The 16,012-nt window shown below is 29.9% G+C and overlaps 1 protein-coding gene across 1 annotated transcript; it reads left to right on the top strand.

Moving 5' to 3' along the window:
• The first annotated feature begins 6,689 nt into the window (after positions 1-6,689).
• On the top strand, positions 6,690-7,490 carry LOC107452418 (uncharacterized). Its single transcript, XM_016068895.3, has one exon. It carries the CDS (start codon positions 6,690-6,692, stop codon positions 7,488-7,490), a length of 801 nt encoding a protein of 266 aa, XP_015924381.3.
• The last annotated feature ends 8,522 nt before the right edge of the window (positions 7,491-16,012 follow it).

The following is a 16,012-nucleotide window of genomic DNA, read 5'->3' on the forward strand; positions in this document are numbered from 1 at the left end:
ACTACGCTGTCATACTTTTCGCCATATATACAAAGGTACACATAAGTGCACCTGCATGCGCTTGACTGCATTATTTTTAAATATTAAGTATGTAGATATAAATTTAAAAGCTTCATACAGATCACATGATTACTAAGTCAAAAAAAAACTGATTTCAGAATAACTAAATTATATATTTTTTAAAACTACTCTCGTTTTCGAGGACATGAGGATTTAGCGTCATTTTTCGAAAATTACTTCTATTTATGTGGAATTCTACCCAAATAACTTACATGTTCTGCATCGATTGGAATCCCCAGAAAGCTTAAACGTTCTCTAATGTTTCAGTGAGGGTAGAACTATACATTTTCTTATTGCATGTGCTTAGAAACTAAGAAGCGAACGTCCACACATGTGGATCCAAGTAAAGATGATGATATGTCAAGAAATGCTTATAGAAAGTTTTTTTTAAAGAAGCTTATGTAGTCCAAAATAGGTAAATTCAGTCCTAATATAAGGGACAAAGTAATATATCCCTAATATAAGGGAAATTTACGATCATCTGTTTCTAATTTTTTGCTGCGCAGAAGTCATTTAAATCTTGATTTTTATGACAAATTGAACACCATCTTGTTAGATATAGCCCATACATTTTAATTAATATTTATAGAAGTTTATTTAAAAATAGCTTGTTTTGTCCAAAACACAATATGCTTACTACTTATATCGCTAATACAAGGAAAATAATTTTCGAATTTCTTTTAAATTTTCGAAATGCGGAATTCGCTTGAAGCTTGTTTCACATTAAAAAGTGCGAGTGTCAATTTGCTCGAAAATATCCATTTTTGTCAAGGAATATTTATAGTAAGTTTATTAAAAAGGATGTTTTTAGCCAAAAATTTTTTATAGGGTCTGAGCACATGACTAACAAAAGGGATTGAAATTTTCGAGAATCATAAAACGTTTGACTTCATATCGGTGCGTTTTTTTTAAAAAATCTATACACAGCTCAAAATCTGTGCTTACGAAAATTGACGAGATGACGTGAAAATTGACGTGATCAAAGTGCGTGTTTAAGAAAATGGTCAGAGCTCGAAATAAGTGTTTATAATAATGAACATAGCTATTTAAGAAAATGAATATAGCATTTGATTGCGTTTTTCGAACTTATTAATGAGTATTATTATTTTTTTTATCTGAGAAATCTTAATAAGTGTATATATTGATATCGTCTATTTGAATAAATCACTTTGTACATTGTATTTAATTATTCTTTTTTTAAAAAGAATAATTTAAATACTTAAAAATTAAACAGTTGTTTTCATAAAATTACCAATGGCACGTTAAATTTATTATATTGATAGTAAATTTACGCTATTGATATTTAAAGTTTTAAAACTCAACTTTATCATTTAGAATTCTAAATACAGTTACATTTGTAATGTATCTAACACCGGCCACCCCGTGAGTTCCGTGAGCACTCATTTCTAGCTGTGTTCATTTGAACTCACATTTTGAGCTCAAGCACTTTAGCCCGCATTTTGAGCTGAGTACATTTTCATGAAGACGCATTTTGAACTGCGTCCATTTTTGTAGGTAAGCATTTCGAGCCTTGTTCAGATTTAAAAATTCACCGTTGATACGCATTTGTGTATAATGTCCCCAAACTTAACTGCACCAGAAGTAAGATATCAATTTAAAATAGTGCATTTATTTATAAATTAGCAGCCTTAATTTTAAAACATATTCATAGTAGTATATCGTCTATATTTAGTTTTTAAATATAAATAAAACTTACTAAGGAAAAAAAGCATTTGTATGACATATTATGTTGTTATGTTTGGGTTGAGAACTAAAAAGGCGCATTTCAAACTACGTCTGTTATCGTAAACATGCATTTGGAGCTGTGTTCATTTCCGTGAGCACTTCTTTCTAGCTGTGTTCATTTTAACTCACATTTCAAGCAGTGTACATTTTAGCCGGAATTTCGAGCTGTGTACATTTTCATGAAGACGCATTTTGAACTGCGTCTATTTTTGTGAGTAGGCATTTCGAGCTCTGTTCAGATTTAAAAATTCACCGATGATAAGAGTAAGCATTTTGAGCAGTGTTCATTTTTATGACACGCATTTTGAACTGTGTCCATTCTGGAAAGTAAACATTTTGAGCTTTGTTCATATTTAAAAATTCACCGATGATATGCATTTGTGCATCATGTCCCAAAACATTACTGCACCAGAAGTACGATAACAATTTAAAATTGTACATTTATTTATAAATTTGCAGATTTAATTTTAAAACATAGTAGTATATCTTCTATATTTTATTTTTAAATATAATAAAAAAACTTACTGAGAAAGAGAAACATTTTTATGATATATTATATCCTATTATTAACCAAAGAAAAGCTTAAAAATAATTAATTTCCTGAATTTTTCTTTGATAAACTAAAAGTTACAAAACTTTTCTTTGTCTCTGTCAGATATCTTACGCTAAACAACTTGGTTTCTAAGATTCGAAATTGAAACAATCTTCCAATTATTTAATAATGATCAATACTTCTTTGTTTTACTCTTAAACTTTTTATATTAGAAAAATAACGTACAAGTTTAATAGGCTTAAAAAGTTTTCCTTTACTTAAAGTTGACACTTCTCAATTGTTTTTTTTTTTTTTTTTTTTTGAAAAAGGATGTAATTTATTTGAGAGGTTTAGCGAGATTTATTTAATGTTGTTTCAAGAAATCATTCGATGGTATTCTTTAAAGAAAACTACACTAAATATAGAGCACTAAATAAATATCTAAGAAAGTATAAAATAGATTGTTTTACGATAGTAAATTATGACGCAATATAAACTTTAAATATGGAAAATATGAATTTTTAGAAAAAACGTGCACAGTTGCTCCCTTATTTAAAGAATTAGTAGGAATTAAAGTTATCTTAAAGAAAAAGACTTATAAAAATTATTTTGATTTCAATTGCTTTTAATAGTCTATTTAATCAATTTCTCTGACATAGTTTAAGTTGTAATTTTACGTTGAGCATGAATTAATACTAACTTTAAACTTTTCCACAAGAAGGTACTTCAAAAGACAAGAAAATTGTTTTAAACACGAGAATAAAAACGTAAAAGGAAATGTATCAAACCTATTTTATCTTATTTTTGACAAGTTTCATCTGTCTGTGGATTCCCTTTCATCTAATAACATTTAGCTGAAGGGAAATCTTACTTTATTTCTTTTTCTCTATTCTTTTTTTAAATACTTACGAAAACTGTCATTCATTTCATAGCTTAGAGACAAAATTTTGTTGTCTTTCTAATGCAACCAACACGTTTTAATATTTTTTTCTGAAAATAACTTTAAATTTCATTTTTTTTAAAAATCTTATTTATCTTAAAGTATCATTTCACAGATTATTTGCAGATTTTTTTATTTCGTTTTTTAAAACTTAGTTTCTCATTTAAAATTTTCTTAAATGAGTAAATTTAAAAATTAGCTTTTTAAAAAGTATCACACAAACTAAATTTCTACATTTATTTTTTTATGTAAAAAAATTAGTACAAGGGGTGATCAAATGAAAAGGTACGAAACGACGTAAAAACGTAACAATTAAATATTTGCATATTCCGCTATGGGAGAACGTAGCGAGACATCTCGGGATGCGATTGGAGTCTCTGACTGGGATCGGAGCATGCGCTGGTGCCCGCATGAGCAGGAGAGAGCAGAGGCTCTTATCAAAAGCGGCGTCCAAATGATGCGGCAGTCCGTATGATGACCGGATGGCGTTCGCGTTGCAAAACTCGACGATTGAGGAGCAGCGAGGTGTTATCCGATTTCCTCGAGCACAGAAAAACCATTACCTCCGATATGTACTGTGAGACACTCTGACGCCTACGCTGGTCCATCAAGAACAAAAGACCGGGGCTGCTCACGTAGGGTGTGGTTCTGCTCCACGATAACGCGCGTCCACACGTCTCCAGACTCACACATATGGAACTGGCCAAGTTCTAGTGGGAAACGTTGGACCATCCGCCCTACAATCCGGACTAGTCGCCCTGCGATTTCCATGTGTTTGGTCCACTGAAGAAATACCTGAAAGGGAAGCTCTTCAACTCGGACGACATACTCAAGGACGCTGTGAAGGACTGGTTCTCGTCAAGACCCCAGGAATTCTGGGAACAAGGAATCCTGCGGCTTGTTCATCAGTGGGATCGCTGTGCACAGGCCTATGGTGTATATTTTGAATTAAGTCTACATTTGTACCCACCGTGTCGTTTCGTACCTCTTCATTTGATCACCCCTTGTACTAAGCAATTATATGGAACTTTTGGTAAACTTTAGGACATCTGACGAGTAATTAATAAATTAGAAACTAATTAGAAGTTTTATAACTTATTGAACCTTAATTCAGATTGAAATTTGCTGTAAATTAAATGGGATGTCAAGTTCAACTATAAATCAACTATAGTTCAATCTTTCTCAAATTCGATCAACAACGTGATTTGAAATAAGCTTCAATTTAGCGTTTTATTATGATTACAGCAAATTAGTTTCATTTTGTGGTTCATCTATGTCTTTTATTTAAAGTGGAGGTGTAGCAATTTATTGTTTCACAGTAACCTACCGAACTAGGAAGTCCTAAATTTAAAAGATTTCAAGGTTTTACTCTAAAATCCCGCCTAACTCATGTTATTCGACACACACACAACACTGTTCAAATTGTATTAAACCTCTAACAGAAAATCTATTTTGAAATCTGGTTCAACTGCTTCAGGAAAATATAAATTGATTTTAATGTGGTTTTTTTTGTATTCAATAAAGAAAATTTAAATTCTGTAATACGTGAATATGAATTGAATTTCATGATTTGAAAATATATTGACAGAAAGCAAATTCACATTCAACACATAACTTTTCTTCATCAAATACAAAAAAATATTACTTTACAATCGATTTATTCTATTTATTTATTTTTAAGAAAATTAAAACGGAATTTCTCATTTTTTGCAACGACGAATCTAAGAAATCAATACAGGTAATATTTACTTCTTTTAAGCAAATGTTTACTTCTATTTATAAAAATGCTTACCTTAGAAAAAAATTTCTAAAGATTTCAATGCATATCATAATTTCAGAGTTGATTTAGTTTTCATATCTCATTAAAAATCAACTCAACTATTCAATATTCGATTCAAAAAAAAAGAGAAAGAAAAAAAAAACGATGCTTGGAAGAAATAAATCACGAATATATTACGAACAAACTCGAAACAGATTCTGTCTGTATTTCATAGGCTGAGATAGAAATTGTTTGCCTTACTATTTTGCATTGCAAGCTATATTTTAGAATTAATTTTATTGCAGCTACATTTGTTTCAACTTTCATTCTGTGTCTTTTTTTTAGTATTTTGTCTATTCTTGTCGTGGAATTCGACATTGAATCTCTTATAAGTCCAGAACCATTGACACTGGGCTTCTGAAATTTGGGCATCTACTGAGAGAAGCAATCTCAGCCCCCCGTTCCGAAAAATTGTCTAAAAGTTTTAATTATTCTACTCGGGAGAAATGTTTGAAAAATGATTTGTTTTCCATCATTGGTCAATATCATGAATAAAATTGTAAGCGATTCTGATTAAGATTTTGGATGTTTTTTAATGCTTGATTAGTGTTTAAAAGTTAAATTATCAACGCAAATGGCATGTGGATTGGTGCTACGTCACCGAATAAACACTCCTTTCAAAACCATTCCTATCCAAAACCAAGTTAGCCAAAATCACGTATTTATTTTGCTTATAGGTGTGATTTTAAAAGGCGTTTCTCGTAAAAAAAAATAATCTGCAATTTTTCAAAAGATTTAATGGTCCTCAGGACGAAAAAAATATGAAATAAAATATTTTAAAAATTAAGAAAAAAAAACTTTTTTGTTGGTTTAGGTGAGCTATAGATCTAGCCTCACCTAACTTTATTTAAAGCTTTAAGTTTATTTAACACCGTTGGCAACGTTCGGTTGACTACTGTAGTTGTAATTTGATTTTTCATTTTTTCAGCTTTACCTTTTTCATTCTCGGCCGTCAGATCAGATGGTTGTGTTCTTGTTTTCAGTTAATAAATTTAGTTTATGTATGAATGATATTTCTTTCTTTATGCATAACGTTCAATAGACCCTCGAAGACCCGGGGGCCTGAAAGTGGTGACCCGTTAGGACATAGAACACGTACAGTCTGCAAATAGAATGTTTCTTTCATGGTGGTGTCAACTGGCGTTTAGTAAGCTTATTCTAAGACGTAAATATTTCAAATATTAGATGAAATTTAAATTTATAAATGCTTAAAGTAATGTAAATTTTTTAATATTTCTATAAAGTTAATTGAACTTTTTAAAATATTCTGTCATTATATTTGACATTTAATAGCTACTTTTTAATTTCGTAAACTTTGTTACTTTAATCTTAATTTACTATAAATTTCAATTACAATGTGTAAAAAGCAATGAATTTTTAATTAGAGAATAAGAAATACAATTAATGAGTTTCAACTTTATCACTTACAATAATTTTAACTTAAAATGAAGTATTCTTCAACTGTATTTTGCATTATTTCTCAAAATGCATTTATTAACTTATGTTTGATATACTTCGTTTAGAAATTTTAATTTGTGACTTATTGTGCATGCCTTTTACTTTTTGCTCTCTGACTCGCTCATATAAACAAAATGCCAGACAAAATTATTGCTTCTGAAAGCGTGGCAGATGTTGCTCGCGTCGCTTTTAAAGCACCCCCATTTTGGCGCGCTAATCCAGAAGTGTGGTTTATTCAATTGGAATCTCAGTTTGTAGTATCTGGGATAAGCGCCGACGACACAAAATATCACTGCGTTGTGTCTGCTCTAGATGGAGACGTTCTAACCTTAATTTCGGATATTATTCGGCAGCCACCTGTTGATAATAAATATGAAACAATTAAAAATAGAATAATTGCAAACTATGCAGATTCCGAAAGTGCTCATTTGAAAATGCTTCTTGAACACTTAGAATTGGGAGATAAACGACCTTCGCATTTATTACGCTCCATGCAAGATCTCGCTGGTAATTCTATAAGCTCAGAAATTTTACGTTCACTTTTTCTTCAGCGTTTACCGGTGTCCGTGCAACAAATTCTTTCAGTTTGCATGGAAAAAGGCGAGCAAAATTTATCTCTCCTAGCCGAAAAGGCCGATAAAATTTTGGAAGTAACTCAAAATTCATTGACAGTAAATTCTATAAATGTGACAGATGACAATTCGCGTTTTCAAAAATTGGAGGATGAAATTCGTAAACTTTCCGAGACTGTTACACGTTTGTCTAGACAACAATATCGGAATAAAAATAAATTTACCGCTCGTAGACAAGGTTCTCGTTCAAGGTCGACGCAGCGCACTGTGGCGAGACCTCAATGCTGGTATCACTATAAATTCGGTACTGAAGCTAACAAATGCATTCCTCCTTGCAATTACGCTCAAAATTCGGAAAACTGATTGAACCCTCTGTTCATGCGACGGCAGATATAGGTCCTAGTTAAAGTCGCCTATTTGTATACGACAGGCTCACCAACCGCCAGTTTCTTATAGACACCGGGGCTTCTGTTTCAGTTATTCCAAAAACATATCTGCAGAAAAATTTGATTTCTAATAAATCTTTTGATATTTATGCTGCTAATGGTTCAAAAATTGCAGTTTACGGTCAGACAACATGTACTTTAGATTTCGGAATTTCCAGGCGATTTCAATGGAAATTTCTTGTCGCTGACGTTACTCAACCAATTTTAGGAGCGGATTTTCTTACCCATTTTAAATTGCTGGTTGATTTAAAAAATAAAAAATTAATTGATTCCTTAACTTACGCTGGTATTAAAGGGGAAACATTTCCTACTTTCTCTTTGGATTTAACAACTATTGCAGAAGATGCTGTTTATCGAAAATTGTTGTTGCAGTACCCTCGAATATGTACGAATAACTTAACTTTCAACACTTCAACTCATGATGTTCAGCATCATATTCAAACTACAGGTCCTCTGGTGTTTGCAAAAGCTAGACGTTTGCCACCGGATAAACTTGCAGCCGCTAAAATTGGCTTGCCCGAAAAAATAATAATAATATTAAAAATTTCACGTGTAACTATAAAAATCGAGTGTAGATATTCTCGGTTAATTTTTCGGGTTTATTCCTGTTATTTAAAGTTCATCTTAAAATATGTTGCGAGAATTTCTTATCAATTTTTTAAAAAAAAAGTCGATGAAAAGTCGATGATTTATTTAGATTCATTATTGCTATTAGAAAAGCACCAACGACTTCTCATCCGGTTTTTTTTTTTACATTTTGCTGGAAATTCTTGCAAAACATTTTAAGATTAGCTTTATATAAAACATACATCACACCTGCAGAATTAGCCCAGATTATATAAACTCGATTTTCACTAGTCATCTGAATTGAATATATTTCATAGTTTAAAATTTAATAATATTTAGAGATTACTTAAAAAGGGTTTTATTAATCTATTTCACTACATTGGAACAATATTAACACATAAACATGTATGACTGAAACTAATTCACACAATAGAGATCTAATTAAAATAATTGAGGGTATGTACAGTTTTTTTTATTTGTCCTATTTAATAGTTATATAAAAATGTTTGAATTTTTCCATTTTAACTTTTATTAAATTTCTACACTTTTTTATGTATTTTTTTCCTATTAAGGAAAGTTTGAGAATAAATTTTAATATTGTTTATATAGCAAATATGAGAAAATTTTAGTTTAGTTTCTTGTATTATAGGATCTATCATTATATGATCGAAGCTATTTAGTGATTACCCGTGTATTTCAAAAATAATCGTAGTGTTTATTCCGTGTCTAATTACTGAATACATGTTTAAATTTATCATTTTTTTAGAGTAGTATTACTTGTTAAATAGTACCGACCATTGTATAGTTGTACTATGTTTTGTATAATGGTAGTTACTTTTACGTACTCAATGGTAGTAACTAAATTGCCTAGAAATGAACAAATTGTTTGGGAAAAACCTTTAAAAGGTATATTTTTTTGCTTCTCTTTTCAATGCTATCACATTAGGTTTATTATAAGTATTGTATTTCAAATATTTGAACCTGTAGGTTTTGGCATAAATACGTTATTTCCTGACCTAAAATTTCACCAAATTATATTTTTGTTCATTCTTACTTTAAGCATATCCACTTTGTACTTCAAAATGTTCAGTGTTAATTAACATATTTGTTAATTGAGATCAAATAAAAACATTTTTATTTGCTCTATAGCAAATTTAAAATGTTTCAAATTTAAGCTTTACATTGATCTCGAAATACAAGACGTGTGGTTAAAATTTAAAAGGAATGCTTTTTAATAATCAAAGTTAAAAAATATTCTTAAAGATTTAGTTTCTTTTCTTATCTTCTTTTAAATCTTTTTGCTTAGGTGTTGTTAAAACAAAGGAGAAAAATGACTTAAATTTTTTAAAGAAAAGCAATAATAAGCATAAAAAATAAGCATAAATAAAACATTTTATGGTTCCGCATGAAAAAGTATAAGCTAAGATATTTAATGTTACTTATAAGAATTGAGATGATATAGTCTCATTTTATTTTCCAGATACTGTTATAAAGTTCATCCTAAGATGTCGTCGCTTTGAAACTAAACCGTGGTAACTCAAAAAAGCAAGTTTTTCAGGAGAGCGATTTCAAACTTTCCGCGCTAATGCTAATCGCGGCAATGCAATGACGATTTATCTGCTCTCTAAATTAACTTTATGGAACTACTATAAAGATAACAGGCTGTTTTTCTAAAAGGGTGACTTTTTTTACACAAAATGACCCAAAAATCTCATTTTTCGACTTTTTTGAGTTACAATGGTTTAGTTTCAAAGCGACGATGTGTTGCAAAAATTTCTTATAAAAGTTTTAGAGAAAACAGATGAAAAGATGATGGCTTACTTGGTGTTATTATTATTAAACCACCGAATTTTCACCTACTTTCTTTAATTATTCTATAAGAAATTCTTGCGACACATTTCGAGACAAACGTTATAAAAAATGAACGTAATGCATTTCATTACATGCGCCAGTAGTAAATCAGATGTATTTGTAAATGAACATTACAAGACAAGAAAGCGTTTATAACTTTGCTTATCTACATAATTACTAACACGAATTATTTAAATCATCTGTAAAATATAGGATATTTGACATTAGGCTTCACCGTTTACGTTGGAAAGAAATTCCAACACTGAGAATTGGCCAAAAGAATGACTAACAGAGGAAAAAATGTCGGAAAAAGCATTATTCTGTTCAAAATAAGCTCATGGGAATTTTTAAAATTATTTGTAAGTGTTAATTTTTCTTAAATTTTATAAATGGTAGCATTCAGTTGATAATGTAGCAATTTAAATATTTCTAAATTCGACTCAAAAATAATTTTGGCAGTTTTAAGATGGAGATAATTTGTTCAATTTTATTAAGTAACTTACTTTATGAAATTATTTAGAATTTAATATAAGACTTAATTTTTATAGTTTGAAATTTTTCTATGCTTCAACTATATTATACACAATTCTTACAATCGTTTTAGTTTGTCTTTTTAAACAAAACAAACAATTTTAAACGAAAATTTTAAGAGAATTCAATTCAGTTCAATTGCGTCACTTAATAAAGTTATGCAAACTATAACTACATTATTATAACTACATCCAAAATTTTTATAAGCGTTTTAGTTTGTTTTTTTAAAGCAAAACAAACAATTTTAAGCAGACATTTTAAGAGAATTTAATTCTGTTCAAATGCGATATTTAATGACATTATACAAACTATAACTACATCCAAAATGTTTATAAGCGTTTCATTTTGTTTTGTTTTTTAAACAAAACAAACAATTTCAAGCAGAAATTTTAAGAAAATTGTGTCAATTGTGTCATTTACTAATGCAAATGCAAACTATATGCAAACTATAACTACATTATTACATTATGCAAACTATAACTACATTATTATAACTGCATACAAAATTTCTATAAGCGTTTTAGTTCTTTTTAACAAAATAAACTATTTTAAGAAAATTTTTTAAGGGAATATATTTCAGTTTAATTGTGTCATTTAATAACATTATAAAAAATATTAAAGAATTACGATGTTAATTAGCAACAATTAGTCAATAAGTTAGTCAAAATTATTTTTTTTTTATATTCTTTAAATTATTTACAGAGTTAGGCATCTTTTTGTAAAATTCAAAGTATTTCAAAATGAAGAGGCAAACTATTTTAATTGCAAAAATGTCAACGTTTTAAGAAAAAACCTTTTGATTAAACGGTTCATATTTTTTTCTCCATCAAATTCCTTTCTTTAGCACACAAAAGTGTTGAAAACCGCTTCACGTGGTCACAAGATCAATTACTTACAAAACTGTTTTTCTCAAAATCAGAAACCCAAACTCAAGTTTTAAATTCATCCAAGCAGAAATGAATTCAATTTCTGAGAAGAAAGCATTCCCTTCTCTCAGACTTAAAGTTTGCTGACTTTTTAATATTTCCTTATCGTCAAAAACTGGAATTTCTGAAAACTTTATTTTATTCATGACTGAAAAGGAATTTTGTATTTATAAAAAAAAAAGAAGAAAGGAATGATATGTCGATAGTAAAATTCACCATATGGTGTCCTCTGTATGGGTTTGACACAGCTGTACCAATTTTCATAACAGGAAAAGAAATGTTTCTTGCTGTGCCAGGAGCACCGAAACGATAAATCTCGTTAGATTTGATCCATTGGAGCGTGATGAGTTATAACTATTTCCAAGTAATTAGCAAGATACATGGTATCAACAATGTTCGACATGAATTAATAAAAAAAGAACAGGAATCTTCATAAAATGAAAATAGTTTTTAAAATGGTACACAAAAGAGGAATTTAATTTAAGGAATGAAAAACACTAAATGAAAAAAAAGTTATTTCCGAGAAAATTTGCATTTTGCAAAAAGTATAAAATCTCTAATGGAATTTTCTGAGAAAAATTGCTAAATATTTCCATAATTAATATATAAATATTTTTAAAAGAATAATTTTTTCAATATTGAGGCTAACAACATAGTGCTAATATAGTAATAATCATTATTATTGTATATCACTATTATATACTATTAATATTTATTATTGTTATATATTGTTTTTATTATATATAATTATTATAGATTGTTCTTATTATGTATTATTATATTTACTATATATTAGTATTTTTATTATATATTATTATTTTTACTCTATATTATCAGGGGAAATTTTTTTTTCTGTTGCATGAGATTTCTCAACAGAGCTTAGCTAAACAGTTTCGTATAGCTAATTTTAAATCTGCAGTTCTCTCTTCAAGCTACAATTTTTTTAAATAGCGTTTTTAGTCTATTTTTTGTCGAAATGTACAAGTTTAAAATCGTTATATATGTCAGGGGGGTCAGGTAAAAATTGCAACACACCTCTAAGGAAGTTAGGGCACATCATCGGGATTAAAACTGCATAGAATCCCGCACTCCTAAATATCGTCATACACCACCAGGGGCACTTCTTTATTATAAACTGTTTCTTCGTGTGCTTCTGAACAAGTCTTAAACCTTAACAACTCCCCTAAAAGTTTTTCGCAACTTTTACGAGGCCCTTTGTTACATATAACATTTTTAAACTTGTACATTTAGACTTAAAGTGTCACTTTAGGAGCGAAACTATTTTTCGTTTTAAAACTCCCACACTCGAATCAGGAAATATCAAGTATTTGCATAAATGAAAATGAAATTTTCTCCGACGTTATCTTCATACAAGGCATCCACTAAAATTACTTTCCTAATCTTAACTTTCGAACGGCTTCATTTATAGCTGTAAATTTGTGTTTAGTTATAGTAAAGTGGCTATGCATTTCAAGATAAGACTACTTCCAGCTCTACCTGGTGATTAAAGCGAAATTAGCATAAAAAAAGTATCACAGAGTTATGGGCGTCAGAGTTTATGTATTAAAAGATAGCTTAGAGAAATTGACGGCAAGAAAGGAATGCTTAAAACATACGCTTGTTTGTCCGTAATGATATATAATGTGACCTGATGAAATGAAAAAATAAGCAACTAATTATCAAACTATACCTATATTGTTGATGTTTAAAACTCAAGAAAAATATGCATATCGTAAATAAAGGTACCGTGTAATGACTAGCAGTTTATACTTAAAAAAATTAAAGTATAATTTCATAACATAGAAAACTCTTGCACAAACAAATACGCAATGTACTTACTTTGAAAACCGGCATTGAAAAGCCGACTGAATTCTGATTTTTCAATTATCAATGTTCAAATCCGTAGCTTTATAACGTTGAACACAACCCAGGAAGCAAGAGAACTCCTGGATCAAAAATGGGGACAACCTAGCCTTTTGGTGGACTTTTTGATAGAACTTTCCCGCATTTGCTTTACGCGGAAAGAAAAACCACGAAAACTTCTAACGGCTTGCCCGATGGCAAGATAATTCCAACCCATGATCAGTTTACTACTGAGGATAATTTGCTGTGTGCTCACTGCGAGCCAGGATCCGAATTTGTATCAACCAGCCACAGCTAAGATACGAACCTGGGTCAAATTATTTGCAGGCAAACGTTCTATTCCCTAAGTCTCTAAATAAGTATTTTCTTTCGTAGCATGAATCATGTATTTTCGATACACAATGTGTATTATTAATATGCAATGTGTATTTTTGATATACAATGAGTATTTTTGATATACAATACATATTTTCGATATCCAAAAGCGGTCTTTTCGTAGTTTCCCTTTTACTGAAATTTTCCTTAAATGGAATTAAAAATAATTTGCATTAGGAAAAACAAATCTTAGAGGATACAAAATCGTGCAACAACTTGCTAAGATATCCGAAAATCCAACAACAACAGTAATATTTTGCTTCGAAATTTCTAAAAATACTCTGATAACAACACTAAATTACGATAAGTATTTTTTTTTCATTCTTAGTTATAATTTTTTCTTTCTTTTTTACCATATTCTTTATATGGAGACCTAAAAAGTCCTTAAACAACAAATAATTGCATTTTTGTTGTTGAAAAACTTATCCGCGTCTATTTTTGCTTTGTTTATTCTATAATTATTAAATATCAGACCTAATGAGTTATTTAAAATAATTTTATGCATATTAAAACTAATCACTCTTGCTCTGAAAATTTTCTTTGTGAGAAGAACGACTAAATCAGAAAATATTCCTGAACTTATTTTTTAATGTCTTATATTACAGAAAGAACATAGACAGACAACGATTAGACATAATTAGTAAAATAAATTTCAAATTATTCAAATTTTTGTCTCCTAAAATAAGGAAAAACATCTACATGCAAAATCATTAATGTCCCTGCTCTTACATCAGGTGAATGAATTTTAATCAGGAGCCACTATGTCGAAAATAGAGATTTAATAGTTTTATTCTCGGTTCCTGCTGTTTCGGGAGCAGCAATAATTCTTTTAAAAAGGAAACAATTCGGAAAATTTAAAAAATAAATATTCTTTCTTCAGGAATTCATCTGATCTATTTCCAATTTTGCGATTGAAAAACTTTTCGAAATATTTCCTATTAAGAAGCATTTTATCATAGATTTAACGATAACAGATGTTTTTCCAGCATAATTTGAATAAATTTTAGATGGATATTTTTATTTTAATCTAACGTTTGGCATCGACGCAAATGATAAATCTACGGAACTCAAGTTTTTTAAACAATTCAAACATTGATTTTTAACATTGAGACGTAATTTTTTTTTAGTTATGTTTTTCTTTTAATTTTCTACTCTTTATTACTATCCATCTTAATATATAGGGTACTTTGATGGTCCAACTGAAAATTCAGAGGGGTAATAAAAAGCAGGAATAGGACGAAAACTTATCACAGAACATGAAATAGCAAACCCCAATGTTGCGAGGGTTAATCACGAAAAACTCTTGCAGGTTTTGGTAAATTGGAGAAGATACACTGTAAAAAATTTAGGATCAAATTACGGTACATTGCACCGACATTTTGGGTACATCATCCGTAAAATTTATTTTTACCGTAAAATATTATACCGTAATTTTTACAGTCATATTTATTTAATTAGTGAATCAATGATTTTACGGTAATTATACTGTGAATATTACGGTATATTGGACTTTTTGTTCCGTAGTATGTACCAGTAAGAACAGATTTAGAATAAAAAGTACCGGTACCCTGAGTGATACTTTTAACCATAATTTGATCTGGAATTTCTTACAGTGTAGATGGAGATCAATTTTGTTTTGTACTACTTAAATTAAGCGCTTGTAATCCACATACGAGGCTTCATTCATATTTGTTTTCTTGCACATATTGCAGTCCCGGTATGAAATCACCTTAATTTAGTATACCAAATAAAATAAATAGGACACTAGCATAGCCTCCTTTTTCGTCGGATCTTAATCTGTCTGATCTTTTTCCATGTGCTTGTGAACACAATAGATAATCTAATATCGTGGATTGCCATCACTTCGGTGGACATCAAAAGATCGGTCTAGGAATCGCTTTTACGTCGTTGTAAACTTATCAGTGCGGATACCACTTCAAGCAACATTTACAATTAATCAAATGAATCTTCTAGCTTGCACTTTTTCTTCGAAGTTTTTTGCAAATTTTGTAATTTTTTTTTCCGCTTGACGCTGAAATCTGAATGAGCTTTTCGCGGTTTTTATTTTCTCTACTTGGTTTGCTATTTTATTTTATCATCTTGTTGCCTTTTATCACTTCCTTATTTAATTTTATAGCCGTCGTTGTACAGCCAATCCGATTGTTTGGGTTTACGACTACTAATAACTAACTCCGTAGCCTTGTAATTTTGAACCCAATACAAAAGACATGGGAACTCCTGGATCAAGTATTGAGAGAAATTTGAGACTTTTTGAGGGAACCAACCCGCATTTGCGTTACATGGGCAGGAAATCCGCGAGAACATC

The sequence above is a fragment of the Parasteatoda tepidariorum genome, chromosome 6 (assembly GCF_982258835.1).
Source record: "Parasteatoda tepidariorum strain Cologne lab strain chromosome 6, Ptep-v5.0, whole genome shotgun sequence".
Taxonomy (NCBI): Eukaryota; Metazoa; Arthropoda; class Arachnida; order Araneae; family Theridiidae; genus Parasteatoda; species Parasteatoda tepidariorum.